The 15,699-nt window shown below is 37.9% G+C and overlaps 1 protein-coding gene across 15 annotated transcripts in view; it reads left to right on the forward strand.

Moving 5' to 3' along the window:
* SEPTIN10 (septin 10) overlaps window positions 1-15,699 on the forward strand; it is a 57,330-nt gene that overhangs the window by 7,068 nt on the left and 34,563 nt on the right. For all 15 annotated transcript variants that reach the window (XR_012039388.1, XM_072844301.1, XM_072844312.1 and 12 more), the window contains one exon: window positions 10,160-10,228. Coding sequence is in view for 14 of the 15 variants with exons in the window: in XM_072844301.1 (XP_072700402.1) it covers window positions 10,160-10,228 (69 nt within the window). In the remaining variant the exon portion in view is untranslated. The remainder of the gene's footprint in view (window positions 1-10,159; window positions 10,229-15,699) is intronic.

Raw genomic sequence — 15,699 nt, forward strand, 5'->3', positions numbered from 1 at the left:
TCCTCTTTTTCCCAACCTTTAAATGTTGGAATTCCCTAAGGGGTCAATTCTGTGATCCTTTTTCTTTTCTAAATACCTTTGTTCTGTGGGTGATTTCATCTCTTCCCACAGCATTGATTACTAGCCATGTCCTGATGACTTCAGCATGTTTATTTGTGATCCAGAGATGCCTGCACTCTCATTTTGTCTATTTAGCTACCTACCTAGAACCTTCACTTAAGTGTCTAAAACGTATTTCCAATTTATTATGTTCCAAAAAGAACTCTGATCTTCCCCAGTCCTTCTCATTCTGTTGTCTTCCCAGTTCTAGTAAAATGTTGCTCAAGTCAAAAACTTTAAAACCATTCTCCATATCTCCTCACATCTTATATTGAACTTTCAGCAAATCCTATTGCTTCTGCTTTTGAAGTAGATCCAGAATTTAATCACATTTTACCTCTTCCACCAGTAGTATTCTGCCATGATCTCTTTTCCTGGATTAACACAGTTAGGATCTTAACCAGTCTATTTGTTTCTGTCTTGCCATTCTTCAGTCTACTTTCAACATAATAGCTGAAGCAAACTTTTTAATGCAAAAAGAAATATCTCTCGTATGCTAAAAACCCTTCAAAACCAGTCCTTACATAATTTGGCACTTCATTTCTCTGTGACTGCTCTGCATCTCCCTTCCAGCCCTCCAGCCACCAGCCAGGTTGGCCTCCTTGCTGTTCCTCATACACAAGAGCAACACTTGCCTTAGGATCTTTGAAATGGTTAATTCTCTGGTTAATTCTCTCCGCTTGGAATATGCTTCCTGCTCTGCTCCCTTAACTCCTTGAGGTCGAGACTATCACCTTTCTAGTTAGACCTTCCCTAACCACCCTGTTCAAAATGGCAACTCCTTGGGGCACCTGGCTGGCTCAGTCAGTAGAGCATGAAACTCTTGATCTTAGGGTTATGAGTTCAAGTCCCATGTTGGGTGTAGAGATTACATAAAAAAATAAAATCTTTAAAAACAAAACCAAAATGGCACCTCCTCTCCTGTACCACCTTCACATTTCCTGTTGCCTTCTCTTGCCTTGTTTTTCTTTATTACATGTGTTATTCTCTATTATCACAGCATATGCTTTATGCCTGTCTTCCCCTAACTAGAATGGAAGCTTCCTGGTAACCAGGACTTTTTTCTGTTTTGTTAAGTTATCCTTCCCCCGTACCTAGGACATTTCCTGGAACATAGTAGTCACTCAATACATATCTGTTGAACAGATGCATTTTTACAGATATTTGAAAAATACTTATATTCTTCTTTTAGCCTTTGTTAAATTCACATAGGTAATAATATTGATATCAAGAAAAAAAGGTAATATTCTCTTCCTTCCAAGAATCAGACTCTGTGTATGCTTGCTCATATGCATAAATAACTTGCAAGTATGGTGTCAGTACAGTCTTAATGTCTCATTTTGCCATTTAATATCACATATTATTTCTCTTAATTTTCATAATTTCTTCCAATTTTTATAATAATATTCCCCATAGTATTTCAATGTAGATGTATACACAACTTTTTCCTTTTTTATTTAAAGATTTCTTTTTCTGACTTACAAAAAATAGGATACTACCTTCTACACTGCAGCCTTTTCTGACTTACAAAAAATAGGATACTACCTTCTACACTGGAGCCTGTTATGGGTAATACATTCAGACTAAAAAGTAAGCCTAAATGGCTGAGTAGGGCTAAATTTTTAGTGCTCTAAAATGTGGAAGAATTACCAGAATGGATGAATTCCAGTCATAGAGAATCAATGGAAACTTCAAGAGAAATGGGACTTACCACTGTATTTATTTTTGATAATCATGTAAAAGTTACCCAAGATTAGTTATATACTTAAACTAAAGATTTGGGTGATTAGGTCTCTCTCTCCCTGAGAGATCCAGAGTGCCCATGGGAACCTTAAACTCTATTTGCAAAATTGCATCAAACCTGTGCTGATTTATCTCATTTTCTTTCCTGCCTCACAGTAATATCCACCAAATCACCTTAGGTCAAGACATCTGAAAGTGGGCAAGGCTTCACTCTAAGGCAGAATGGATGTCCAGCCCCCTGCTGCCCTGTCTATGCTCACCTCTTCTGTCCTTACACTTAACCTTAGGCCTCCTAATGGCTTAAATGATGAGCTTACTGCAGTTTTCCAGTCATTCCAAGTATACTTGCATGCTTTTGCACACATCAGTTCCTCTACTTTCTTTTCCCATTTGCTAGGAATATTTAGATTTCTCCTTCAAGTCTTTGCTCAAGCCTTCTCTTGGCAGTGTCTTCTCTGACCATGCAGGGTTCATTATACCCTGAGCTACTGTTGTGTCCTGTCTATAAGTTGAAGGACTATCTGTTCTTCACTGTACTAAAATTTAAATTGCAAAGATACTTGACTTACTCACCTATCATCCTCAGTGCCTGAGGTTTGTTATTCTGTCCTGAAAATGGAAGGCCTTTTAGTAAGTATTCCGTGTATTTGTGGAACAAATGAAAAACTGTATTGATAGTCCTCACACTGATTCCTCAGTATTCTTTTTTTCCTCAGATATTCCTTGTCAATTTTTTTTTTAATTTTTATTTATTTATGATAGTCACAGAGAGAGAGAGAGAGGCAGAGACATAGGCAGAGGGAGAAGCAGGCTCCATGCACCGGGAGCCTGACGTGGGATTTGATCCCGGGTCTCCAGGATCAGCGCCCTGGGCCAAAGGCAGGCGCTAAACCACTGCGCCACCCAGGGATCCCAATTTTAAGTTGTTTTAATGAGTTTCTTCTGCCTTCCTCCTTCTTCAGCTCCTTTTCTATTTGCTTTTCTTGGGTTAAATAAATGATTTTTGAAATATGATTGGCTTTTTTATCACCTAGTCTGCATGGAACATACCCCCTCTCCCAGAAATTTGAGCTGTCTACTTTTCATTAAATTAAGCCTTGAAATTTTGTTCCAAGAAGCCTTTTCACATCAACTAGCAGTTTTGTTGTGCCTTTCCTTACTTCCCTTTGTCTGAGCGTTCAGTTTCCATGACTCATTCTTCATTCTCCAACACATCACATACTTTTTCCTCATTGCCTGCTCATAGGTACACAGTCATAAAATTAAATTGAAAGAGACCTTAGAAGATCATTATTTTTGCTTCCCACTCAGCGCATGAATTGGCTGCCCAGTTGATGACTGTGTAACTGTTTGACATCCCGCACCCCACCCCACCCCCAGGGGGAGCAAGCCACTCACTCTTAGTCCTTCAGGAATTTCTCCTCGCTGTGTCAGATTGGTCTCTCTAGCCCATTCATGCATTCTAATTTTTCCCTTGGGGATGCATTTCTCTAAAACAGACTATAGATGTTTGAATATACTTTGCTGTCCCTTGATGGAGCAGTAGGCTAAAAGGATGTTGGGGAAAAGCCCAATTGCTTTGACTCACACAGTGTTAGAAAGTAATTTTTAGAAGGCTTAGAAACTTATATGTAAGACATAAAATCCTAAAAGAACTTGGAAAAAATTTAGATCCATTTTTTTAAACTTCAGGGTGTGAAAAAAAAATTTAAGCTTTACATTTATGAAAGAAACCCGAAAGGAAAGGATTGATAGATTGGACTATTTGAAAATTGAAAAGGCCAATGACAAATCAGGAAAAGATATTTGTAATACCCATGACAAGCACAGAGTTATATCCAACAGCTTTTGTTAAGAGAAGCCAAAACAGGATACCCTGATGGGCAGTTGGGGGGAAAACATGAACTGATGGGTTTATGAAAATATGCTGAAAAAAATGTTTAAAATACTGGACATCAAATTAAGATGCCAGTGTTTGCGTATCAAATTGACACTTAAAAAGTGTTAATACCCTGTATTGATGACTATATAATGAAATGAACATACACATTTTGGTTTTTTTTGTTTTGTTTTGTTTTGTTTTGTTTTGTTTTGTTTTTTGAACAGACTGATTTTGGAAATGTAAGCAGGTATAGCCTTTTATTTTATTTATTTTCTTTGTAAATTTATTTTTTATTGGTGTTCAATTTGCCAACATATAGATATAGCCTTTTAAAGGGGCAGTTTGGCAATATGTTCATACCTTTGACCAGTGACTCTATATTTTAGGAATTTATCATGAGGAAATTATTAAATGTATGAGATGACTAATGCTTATACAGGTATGTCCCTTTGGATCCTCCAGGAAGCAGATGGTGAAGTTAAGAGTGTTAGAGGTAGATTAGGGGTAGTATAGGTAGGGAGTGGAGGTAATGCCTGTGAAAGAGAGGGGGGGAAGCAGGACTGGAAAGGAAAAGCCTTCAGGCTCTGATGCAGTTGGAGACAATTATGAAAGGAAAGTAGCTGGGAAGCTAGAACCTGGTGGAAAGAGCCTCAGAGGCCATGCGGGTCTGGTAGAGCCTGGGCCAACCCAATAGAGAGCTCTCTGACTGCCTGTTAGGGCTGCCTACATAGCACAGAAGGGGCGAGGCCCTGACGCCCTCACTGCTCAGTCCTGCACTAGGGGCTGCCAGGGAGGAGTGGTCTTGGGTGGAATACTGTACAGATGGTGAAGGCTCTGCAGCTGAAGGCTGTCAACTGCATTCTTTGTAACCAAAGGGCAAGTTCTTGCTAGAAGGGAGATCCAAGTAGCATACCACAAAAGGGATGTTTGTTTGCAGTGTTATTAAAAAAATGACACAATTAGAAATGGTATTTTATCCTATAATAAACATAAAATCCTCCCATTTCTAATTAAAGGGAGGAAAATAATTTCAAAATAAGATTGCATTTAACAGAAGCCTGCTTCCGTTACAGTAAGCTTTTGTTAAGCTTGATACCCCAAACTCTTTATTACATGAACCACTATCAAGAATTTCCATGTCTTGATCTTTTGAGGCTGAATATTAGACTTTGTAGTTATCCTCTTTTTTATTTATTAGAGATGATGGTGACATTGAGGGGATATTTTGATGAGACTTGGACTACCCCAGGCTGAACTAAACAGAGACTTCACTGGGGGAGATCCAGGCAAGACACGCACAGTCTTACTGGTTTCAGTTGAATTCTTTCTTTTTTCCCTGGGTTCTAATTAAGCATCCACTTCTAGAATTAGGTAATGTTATTACCTGTTTGTAGGAAAATTATAGATCAGCAGTTTTGTTTTTTTTTTTTAAGATTTTATTTATTTATTCATGAGAGACACACAAAGAGGCAGAGACACAGGCAGAGGGAGAAGCAGGCTCCCCACAGGAAGCCCGATGTGGGACTCCATCCCAGGACCCCAGGATCACACCTTGAGCCAAAGGCAGACGCTCAACTGCTGAGCCACCCAGGCGTCCCTAGATCAGCACTCTTTTTTTTTTTTAATTTTTAAATTTTTATTTATTTATGATAGTCACAGAGAGAGAGAGGCAGAGACACAGGCAGAGGGAGAAGCAAGCTCCATGCACCGGGAACCCGACGTGGGATTCGATCCAGGATCTCCAGGATTGCGCCCTGGGCCAAAGGCAGGCGCTAAACCGCTGCGCCACCCAGGGATCCCTAGATCAGCACTCTTAAGTTTATTTTAAAGTTTCCTTAACCTGAAGATTTAATAAAATGATTTTATTTTATTATTATTTTTTTAAATAAAATGATTTTAAATAACGAATTTGTGGAATCTTTCAAAGTACTATTTTAAACCAAAGAACTCTGTCTTCTTGAAACCCATGAAATAGGCCCAGGTAATTATTTTGACTACCCTCTGCTTTTCATTCTTTTTTTTTTTTTTCCCCCCTAAAGAACCCCAGGAAACACCAGGGAACAATTAGAAAATTTTGGTTCTATTTCTTGGGTTAATTTTATAAAGAAAAAAATTGTGGGACAGAAAAGTTAAAATGAAGCTATGCTAAAGCTAAGTCACTTTTCTGTTTCTCTAAGGCTCATTGTTATAGCTACAGAGAGGGGCAGTTTCAAGAATGTTTACAAGTAAGGAAACTTGTTATCTGAGGTCCTATTGTGAAAGAATCACCAAATGTTTCCCCATAATTGGCTGATAGGGAAAAGGTCATCTACTATATGTCTACCATAGGATCCCAGAACAAACTGTGTGCTCCCCCTGTTGTATTGCACATACTCCCAAACTGAAATTTTGAAGAAGGTAAGAGTGCCCAGTCTTCCTCCAGCTACTCCAAAATGTTCTGACACTTTTTTATTCTATGATTCATTATAAATTACAAGTTAAATAATATGTGTTAGAGTTTGTCAGGAGTTAAAGGTACTGTTTACTTTTCCTTCTAGATAGTTTGTGTATAGATTTAAATATATATGTGATTGTGTGTGATGTGTATATGTATTTAAAATGAAAACCGTAGAAAAAGCAAACTACATAATCTAGTGTAGGTGGCGATTTTGTTAGTTTTCCTTGGAATGAGAGTGGTCAATGAGTTTGTATTTCTCTGATATAAGTTCTTCTTTTTTTTTTTTTAAATCTTTTTTTTAAAATTTTTTTTTTATTTTATTTATTTATGATAGTCACATAGAGAGAGAGAGAGAGAGAGAGGCAGAGACACAGGCAGAGGGAGAAGCAGGCTCCATGCACCGGGAGCCCGACGTGGGATTCGATCCGGGGTCTCCAGGATCGCGCCCTGGGCCAAAGGCAGGCGCCAAACCGCTGCGCCACCCAGGGATCCCTGATATAAGTTCTTAAGATAAAGGGCTCTGTCTTACGCCCCCTGAGACCTCATTACCCAGCACAGTGATTTGCACATAGTAAGCGATCACTGATACTGCAGACTGGAATTCCACTTCCAATTTGTCTTATTTATCTATCTATCTATCTATCTATCTATCTATCTATCTATCTATCTATCTATCTATCTATGATAGTCACACAGAGAGAGAGAGGCAGAGACACAGGCAGAGGGACAAGCAGGCTCCATGCACCGGGAGCCCGACATGGGACTCGATCCTGGGTCTCCAGGATCGCGCCCTGGGCCAAAGGCAGGGGCCAAACTGCTGCGCCACCCAGGGATCCCCAATTTGTCTTTTTTTAATTTAGGGCTTGCCACTAGAGGGACTTGCTCAGCTATTGTCCCCTTGTTATTTTGCCTTCAAAAATGTCTTGTTAATTTGTTAAAAACTTTATTCTAAAACTTGTTTGGAAATTCAACTAGTCAGGTAGTAGCAGTGCAAAAATTAAAAACTATTTTTAGGGATCCCTGGGTGGCGCAGCGGTTTAGCGCCTGCCTTTGGCCCAGGGCGCGATCCTGGAGACCCAGGATCGAATCCCATGTCGGGCTCCCGGTGCGTGGGGCCTGCTTCTCCCTCTGCCTATGTCTCTGCCTCTCTCTCTCTTTCTCTCTCTCTGTGTAACTATCATAAATTAAAAAAAACAAAAACAAAAAAACCTATTTTTAATACTTTTATGTGACTCATTCATACTTCCTGATCAAAACATTTATCCACAGAGATATTAAGTAGCTTTTTTTTTGGCAGGTATTCAAAAACATATGAAATGAACAATTGCAAGCAGATCTTTGAAATGAACTTACATAAATGACAGAAATACAACCTAGGTTTTATTAGTCAAAATTTAATGATGAACTAGTATAAAACCTATCCTGTTTTTTAAGCAAATTTTACTTATCAACCACACTGCTTACTGAGCAAGTATTTAACAAAAATATGCTAGTCATTATATATAAAAACCATGGAGCTTCTTTCTCACCATAATTTTTTGACATCAGAAAGTAGCACTGAGCATGAGATGTTCTACTCTCTTACTTAGTTTATCTAAGGCAAGGCTGTGAACAGGGCCCCCAGTTATTTTCTGTGGCACTTACTTGCCTTTACCAACAGGTCAGATTCTTGAGATGGACACTTCAGAATTCCTCAGTGAGCTACTCATCTGTTTTCCCTAATGTGTTTCTCTACCTCATTCATAACCTCATTCATTACTGCAGCAGGAGAGCAATGAACTCCCCCTCCCCCCACCAAACTCATATTCACTATTTACTTTTTCCAAATACTAAATTCTACCCCCCTCTTGTGGCTCAGGGATTTTTCTTTTTCTACCCTAAATGCCACCTTCTCTCTTGCTATATATGCCACTTTCCTGACTCATTGCAATATCATTGTCTTCTCTGAAAACTGTTCTGGCTTTTAATGATCTCTTTTTCTTCATCTCCGTAAGTACCACTGCTCTTTTCCCTCTGCTATCACTTTTCTTTTTTTTGGTTTTTGTTGTTTTTCTTTTTTTATTTTTTTTCCAGCTACTTCTGCTAGTTGGTGAGACTTATTGTTTGTGGGTTTATTTATTTATTTTTTTATTGAAGTTCGATTTGCCAACATATAGTATAACACCCAGTCCTCATCCCATCAAGTGTCCTCCTCAGTGCCCATCACCCAGTCAGTCACCCCATCCTCCCACCCACCTCCCCTTCCACTACCCCTTGTTCTTTTCCCAGAGTTAGGAGTCTCTCATGTTTTGTCACCCTCTCTGATTTTTTCCCACTCATTTTCTCTCCTTTCCCTTATAATCCCTTTCATTATTTCTTATATTACCCATATGAGTGAAACCAGAGGATGATTGTCCTCCTCCAATTGATGTTCTGGCATAGGAGAGGGACCTGAGCTACTGCATGCATGCTGCACAATGACTAGGGGCAAGGGAGCTGCCTGAGGGGAGGAGGATGAAGCACATATAGTTAAAAAACAAAACCTTAAGTCTATTTGATGTACATTGTGTCATTATGTATTTTTCACTTTTTTAAATTGTGAAAATACAGCCTGTACCTAAGTGTTAATCCTAAGGACATCTTCCAACTGACGAGTCATTTCATGTTGGAACAAGGTGTTCAGGGTAGCCCCGATGGTGCAGCGGTTTAGCGCCGCCTGCAGCCCAGGGTGTGATCTTGGAGACCCGAGATCAAGTCCCACATCAGGCTCCTTGCATGGAGCCTGCTTCTCCCTCTGCCCGTGTCTGTGCCTCCTCTCTCTCTCTCTGTTTCTCATGAATAAATACATAAATCTTTTTTTTAAAAAAAAGGAACAATGTGTTCAGTTAGCTATCTCTCTCTCTCTCTCTCTCTCTCTCTCTCTATATATATATATATATATATATATAGCAATTAAGTCACAAGGCCAGCTTCAAAAGATTATATTACCCAGAACGTACAGAGAGAGGTTGTTGTCAGCATTCTGTAAATTCAGGCATGATACATACCTGTGTATCTGTGACATTGCATCGCAATCCATGTGTGTGTATGGTTGGGGGCACTTTAGGGTGCCAAAACACTCTTCTTTTGATGCAGTAGTAAAGTTCTCCCTTTCATCGTACATGTGATCAAAGCTGTTCATTGCAGCATAGTTTATTATAATTAAAGACTAGGGACTGCTTAAATAAAAATAGAGATCCACATATATTGTTGTATATAAAACAGAATACTGTACTACCAAAGGAATGAAGTAGATCTGTGTAATAGTGAAGCAGTCTCCATGAGAGATTAAGGGGAGAAACCACAATGCAGAGAAAGAGGCGACTACCACTTGTATAAATTCAGACACCTGCACACTCACAGGTACTCATACATGCATGATCTGACTCTGGAAGGATATGTAGGTCTGCTGAGGTACTAGTAAATCAAGGGTAGGAAAGGAACTTATTTTGCATTATTTTCTTACTGGCACTGTTTACATTTTTCTTACTACATCCATACTAATACTACTTTTTTAAAAAATGCCACATTTCCTTAGTATTTGTGTTACACTCAAAAGTATCAGTTTTTGAGGCAGGATTGCTTTGAAATTACCACTTCTCTTGTTCTTGTCTTCCTTCATTCCTCACTATTGCGAACATTCCCTTGGCTATTCAGGGTCTTTTCTGGTTCCACTGTAAATTTAGTCTTTTAAATAAAAGTAATGTTCTTTGTCTTCTTGGATGTAAAAGAGAGTTTACTCTTTTACAGTATTTTTGCATATGTGGGTAAGTATATTGATATATGTTATATGTTGAATATTATATTTACTTTTGCATATATTTATCCATCAAGAAAACCATGGTGTTAAGCATGAGTAAGTTGTATAGATTGCAAGTCAAAACTTGGTGTTAATGATAATACTGGAATTCCTTTTAATATAGACATATTATTTAGATATAGGGTTTTTTGGAGTAATATCTTTTAATTTTATTTTCCAGCTCTTTCAGTCTCACATGCCAACAAAAACAACTTGTCTGTCCTCACAAGTATCTGATGATGAACAGAAAGTGAGTATATCTTTTAAATAGATCTGTAATGTACTCTACACCCCTCTAGGATTTTTTTTTTTAATTTTTATTTATTTATGATAGTCACAGAGAGAGAGAGAGAGAGGCAGAGACACAAGCAGAGGGAGAAGCAGGCTCCATGCACCAGGAGCCCGACGTGGGATTCGATCCTGGGTCTCCAGGATCGCGCCCTGGGCCAAAGGCAGGCGCCAAACCGCTGCGCCACCCAGGGATCCCCCCTCTAGGATTTTAAAATAACTATTCAGAGACCCGACAGACTTCTGTTTGTATCTTGAATGTAAATTAACTTTGATGTTGATTGAAATTACAAATCAATAATGGATTGAATAATCATTAAGTGTTTACGGTGTCTCTTTCCTATGGGACATAAAGCAAATTAATACTTTAACTGCTCCCACAGCATTGAGTAGGAAGACTAGCACTGCTTTTGCTGGGCATGCTTGCAGAACTTGGTGGATGGAGAGAATTCCTTTAATGACAGAGTGTAGGAAGTCCCTGAATGGCGCTGTCAGATGCTTTCCTGAGCGTGAGATCAGCCCTTAAAGGTTCTTCTAAGTGTGGCTGCATAGGAGGGAGGTTTTGGTAACTCATGTTAAAACTTACATTTTAAAGGGGAGTGAATTTAACTTGATGAAAAAGATGAGTTGATGATTCTTTAAATAGAAAATTGCAAATATAAGCATGGGTAATTTGGTAAGATGAAATAATTTTCTTTAGTTCTATGCCCATTAGGCCTCTTGTTTTTCCCTCTTCCTTCACACATGCTAAGGGCCCCAGTGTTTTGATAAATTGTAGTTTGACCACCAAACTACCATCCTTTTTATCTTTTTTCTCTCATTGGTAATAATAGCCTACCCTATCTTTATTTTATCACCTTGCAGACCTTTGGTATGACTCTTTATCTGCCTTCTAACACATTGCTTTGCTGAAACTGCTGTCACAGTCACTAGTAATCCACTGAACGGTCATCGTTTAGTCCTCATTTTCTCTAGCCCCTCTTCTTCATTAAATTATGGTGACCACCACCACATTTTTAAAAAAGCCTTTTTTATTTCCATGATATTGAAATCTTACAGCTTTAGAACTAGAAGGGATTCTGTATGCTGTTTAGTTCAGCTTTTAGCTGATAAGCATGTGCTTATCAGGTAAAAACTCTGACATGTATTACTCTAATCTTCTTGAATACCTTCATGACTGGGAAGCATAGTTTTTCTTCACTTTCTTAATAATAAACAGAAGACTAAAAGGGATTCACAGAGTAGAAAAGAGAATATAATGTACTCGTTTTCTGTTGCCCCATAACAAATTGCCATGAATTTAGCTTCTTAAAATAACACCTCTTTATTAGCTCATAGTGCTGTAGGTTAGAAAGCCACGCCAGCATAGCTGGCTTCTCTGCTCAGGGCTCACTCAGGATGTTGGCTAGCTGGGTTCTTATTTGAAGCTCCCCTTCCAAACTCTTTCAGGCTGTTGGCAGGATTCAGTTTCTTGCTGTCTGGTTGCTATCAGCTCCTAAAGAGCATTCTTATATCCTTGCCATATAACTCTCTGTTGTCCGTACAACAGGGGAGAAGCCCATGTCAGATCCCCTTCAGGCTTCACATCTCTTTCACCTGGAAGTTCCCAGTCCTTTTTAAGGGCTCATGCCCACCGAGGATAATCTCCCTTTCTTAGGTTAACTGATCTGGAACCTTAATTACATCTGCAAAATCCCTTCATAGCAGTACTTAATGTTTGAAAAAAAAACAGAAGGTGTGGGTACACCAGGGACTGTATTAGAATTCTACCCATCATATAAATAAAAAGTGAATCTTTCTCACCTCCACCTCCAAGACCATTCCCTAGTAATAACCACTGTGCATAGTCTGTCACTATCCTTGAAAGATTTTTATCCATATTCATGTATATGAGAACATATGAAAAATATACTTTTATTTTCTTTGTCAAATCAAGGTAAGTAAATCACTTAATTTTTGAGACTTTTTGAGACTTAACCATATCGTGGCATATATCAGTAGTTTAGTATTCCATTGTATGGATATACTACATTTTATTTCTCCATTCACCAACTGTTGGATATTTGGGTTGTTTCTAGTTTTTGGCTGTTTGGATTAAAGCTACCATGAACAGGGGATCCCTGGGTGGCTCAGCGGTTTGCCGCCTGCCTTTGGTCCAGGGCGTGATCCTGGAGTCCCGGGATTGAGTCCCACGTCAGGCTTCCGGCATGGAGCCTGCTTCTCCCTCCTCCTGTGTCTCTGCCTCTCTCTCTCTCTCTATGTCTATCATAAATAAATAAATAAACAAATCTTAAAAAAAAAAAAAAGCTACCATGAACATTCATATGTGTTTTTATTTATCTTGAGTACCTTCAGGTATAGTTTTTTGGTTGTATAGTAATGTGTATTTTACTTTATGAGAAACTACCCACCTGTTACCCAAAGTGACTGTGCCATTTTGCTTTCACACCAGCAAATTTATCAGAGTTCCACTTCATAATCTGTAATACTTGACATTATCAGCTTCTTAAAATTTTAGCTATTTTAGTGGGTGTTCAGTGATATTTTACTCTAGTTTTAATTCACATTTCCCTGATAACCAGTAATGTTGAGCACTCTCTCATTTGCTTATTGGGTATTTTGTTATCTTCTTTCTGAAGTTCTGTTTGAATCTTTACCCACTTAAAAAAATGGATTGTCATTAAACCATTTGAATTCTGTATGTATTCTGAATATAAGTGCTTTGTCATGTATGTGTCAAATATATATTTTCTTTCAATCTCTAACTTACATATTCCTTGATGATCACTTTTTAAATTTTGATGAAGTAGACAAATAAGTAACTAGATTGTTACAAGACCACAATTCTTTTGCATAATTGTTGTAGCTATTCTTAATCATCTGCATTTCCGTATAGATTTTAGAACCAGCTTATCAGTTACTATATTAACAGCATAGAATTGAGTTTGCTTTTTTATCCAGTCTGACAATTTCCTTTTTTTAACTGAAACATTTAGACTTTCACTCTCTAGTATGGTAGCCACTAGCTGCATGTGGCTGTTTAAATTTAAATCAGTAAAATAAAATTTTAAAAATCAGCTCTTTCCTGTTGTACTGCTCAGATACCAAATACTTCCACCATCACTGGTTTAGACTACTTACATTTAATGTAATTATAGATTTGGCTAGGTTTAAGTTTGCCAATATGCTGCTATTTTCTCTTTGTCCCACTTATTCTTTCATTTTTCTTTTTCTGTGCTTTATGGTCAATATTTTTATTATTGCATTTCATCTTTATTGACTTCATCTATACCTCTTTGCTCTTTTGTTTTTTAAAAATAGTAATTGGCATAGGCTTTAATTTACCACACATATCTTCAAACAATATTATAATACTTTATGTATAATAGAGAAACCTGACAACAGTTGCTTGCTCTCTATTCCCTCTCCCATTGGTTGTGCTGTCACTGTCATACATTCTACTTCTCCATGATCACAAATTCTGCAATACATTGTTGTTTTTGTTGCTTTAAGCAATTATATGTTCAAGAAAATAAAACCAACAAAAAAATTCTCTTATATTTACCTACATATCTACCTAGTTTTCATTCCTTTTTGTAGATCTGGTGTCATTTTCCTTTCTATATATTGTCATTTTCCTGTCTCTTAAGAACTTTTAGCATTTCCCATAGTGTAAGTCTACTCTTAGTGAATTTTCTCCAATTTATCTTTTGTCTGACAATATCTTCCTTTGACTTTCATTTGTGAATGATATTTTCATTGGATATAGAGTTCTAGGTTGTCATTTTTTTCTTTTGGCATTTTATTGATGTTGTTCTCTTGTCTTATGCTTTGCATTGTAGTTTATGAGAAACCTGTAGTCATTTTATAAGTTTTACTTTTGTGTAATATGTCTTTCCACATCTGGTTGCTGGTAAAGTTTTTCTTTAACTTTGTTTTGAAACATTTTGCTCTACTGTGCCTAGTTGTGGGTTGCCCTGGATTTTACCTGTCTGTAATTGCTAAAAATTTTTTTTTATTTAAATTTTTTTTTTAAGATTTTATTTATTTATTCATGATAGACATAGAGGGAGAAAGAGGCAGAGACACAGGCAGAGGGAGAAGCAGGCTCCATGCAGGGAGCCCGATGCGGGACTCGATCCCAGGTCTCCAGGATCATGCCCTGGGCCAAAGTCAGGCGCTAAACCGCTGAGCCACCCAGGGATCCCCATGTAATTGCTAAAATTTTTGGATCTCTGAGTGCATGTTTAGAAAATTGGAAAAATTTTGGTTACTATATTAGATGTTTCCTTCTTCCCTCCCTCAGTCTCTCCCCATCTTTTCTAAATGGTATTCCAGTTATAAGTATGTAAGATCATTTGATATTGTCCCATAGGTTTTTTGGGGGGGTTTGGAGGGGACTTTATTAAAGTTTTATTTTTTCTACAAAAGGTTTTTAGTTTGGATAGATAAGGATATTTAGCTTAGATAATCACTATTGAACAAATCTTTTCTCCATTGTTTGATCTCTTGTTAATACTGTTTAATATGTTTTTTATTTCAGATGTTGCATTTTTCCTTCTAGGAATTCCGTTTGTTGACTTTTGTTGTTGAAAGCTTTTATATCTCCCTTGTAATTTGTCACCCATTATACCCATCTCTTTTTCTGTAGAAAAAAAGCATATTTTTCTTCTTCAGCATATTTATCATAGTTATTTTAAAGTTCTTATCAGCTGATTCAATATCTGGTTCATTTATGGATCTCTTTCTATTGACTTTTTTCCCTATGAATCACATCTTTCTGCTTCTTCTGTAGTAATTTTTTATTGTATAGTAGTTGTTGAGGATAGTACATTACAGAGTGCTGGATTCTGATTTCTTCTTCTGAAGAGTGTTGACCTTGGTTCTAGCAGGTAGTAAAATACTAGCTTGTTACGTTGTTCATGTTGAGCCGTGGTTATATGCTTTATTTGGGCAAGTCTATTTCAGTTGTATACTAGGGAACACTTCTGATTTCCTGGGATGTGACCCTTACTCCTAAAATGTGGTCCATATAGGTTTTTAGTGGAAAGCCTGAAGTGTTTATTGAGCCCCTTTAATTTACAGAGCTAAAATTCAAGCCCCCCAGGATGGCATTCTTGAAAACTCTACATAGCTCCTTCCAATTTCCATTTCCACCTTGCTAGGCTCTTTTGTGTTCCCACTGTATTTGTGCAGTTCAGTGATTAGCCAGAGATTTGAGGCAAGTGCCTCAAAATTTGCAGATTTTGGACTCCCTCGTTTCTGGAATTTTCTTCTTCAATTTTCAGCTCTTCTGCCTTCCCTTACTTCCAACTTCTCAACTCAGTAAGACTACCACTTCTATCTGGAGGTCTTTTTTTGCACAGCAGTGATTGGGGTGTGCCCTCAGAAAGACCGAGAAAATGTGCATCTCACCTTACATGGTTTCCTCCT

The sequence above is a fragment of the Canis lupus genome, chromosome 11 (genome assembly GCF_048164855.1).
Source record: "Canis lupus baileyi chromosome 11, mCanLup2.hap1, whole genome shotgun sequence".
Classification (NCBI taxonomy): Eukaryota; Metazoa; Chordata; class Mammalia; order Carnivora; family Canidae; genus Canis; species Canis lupus.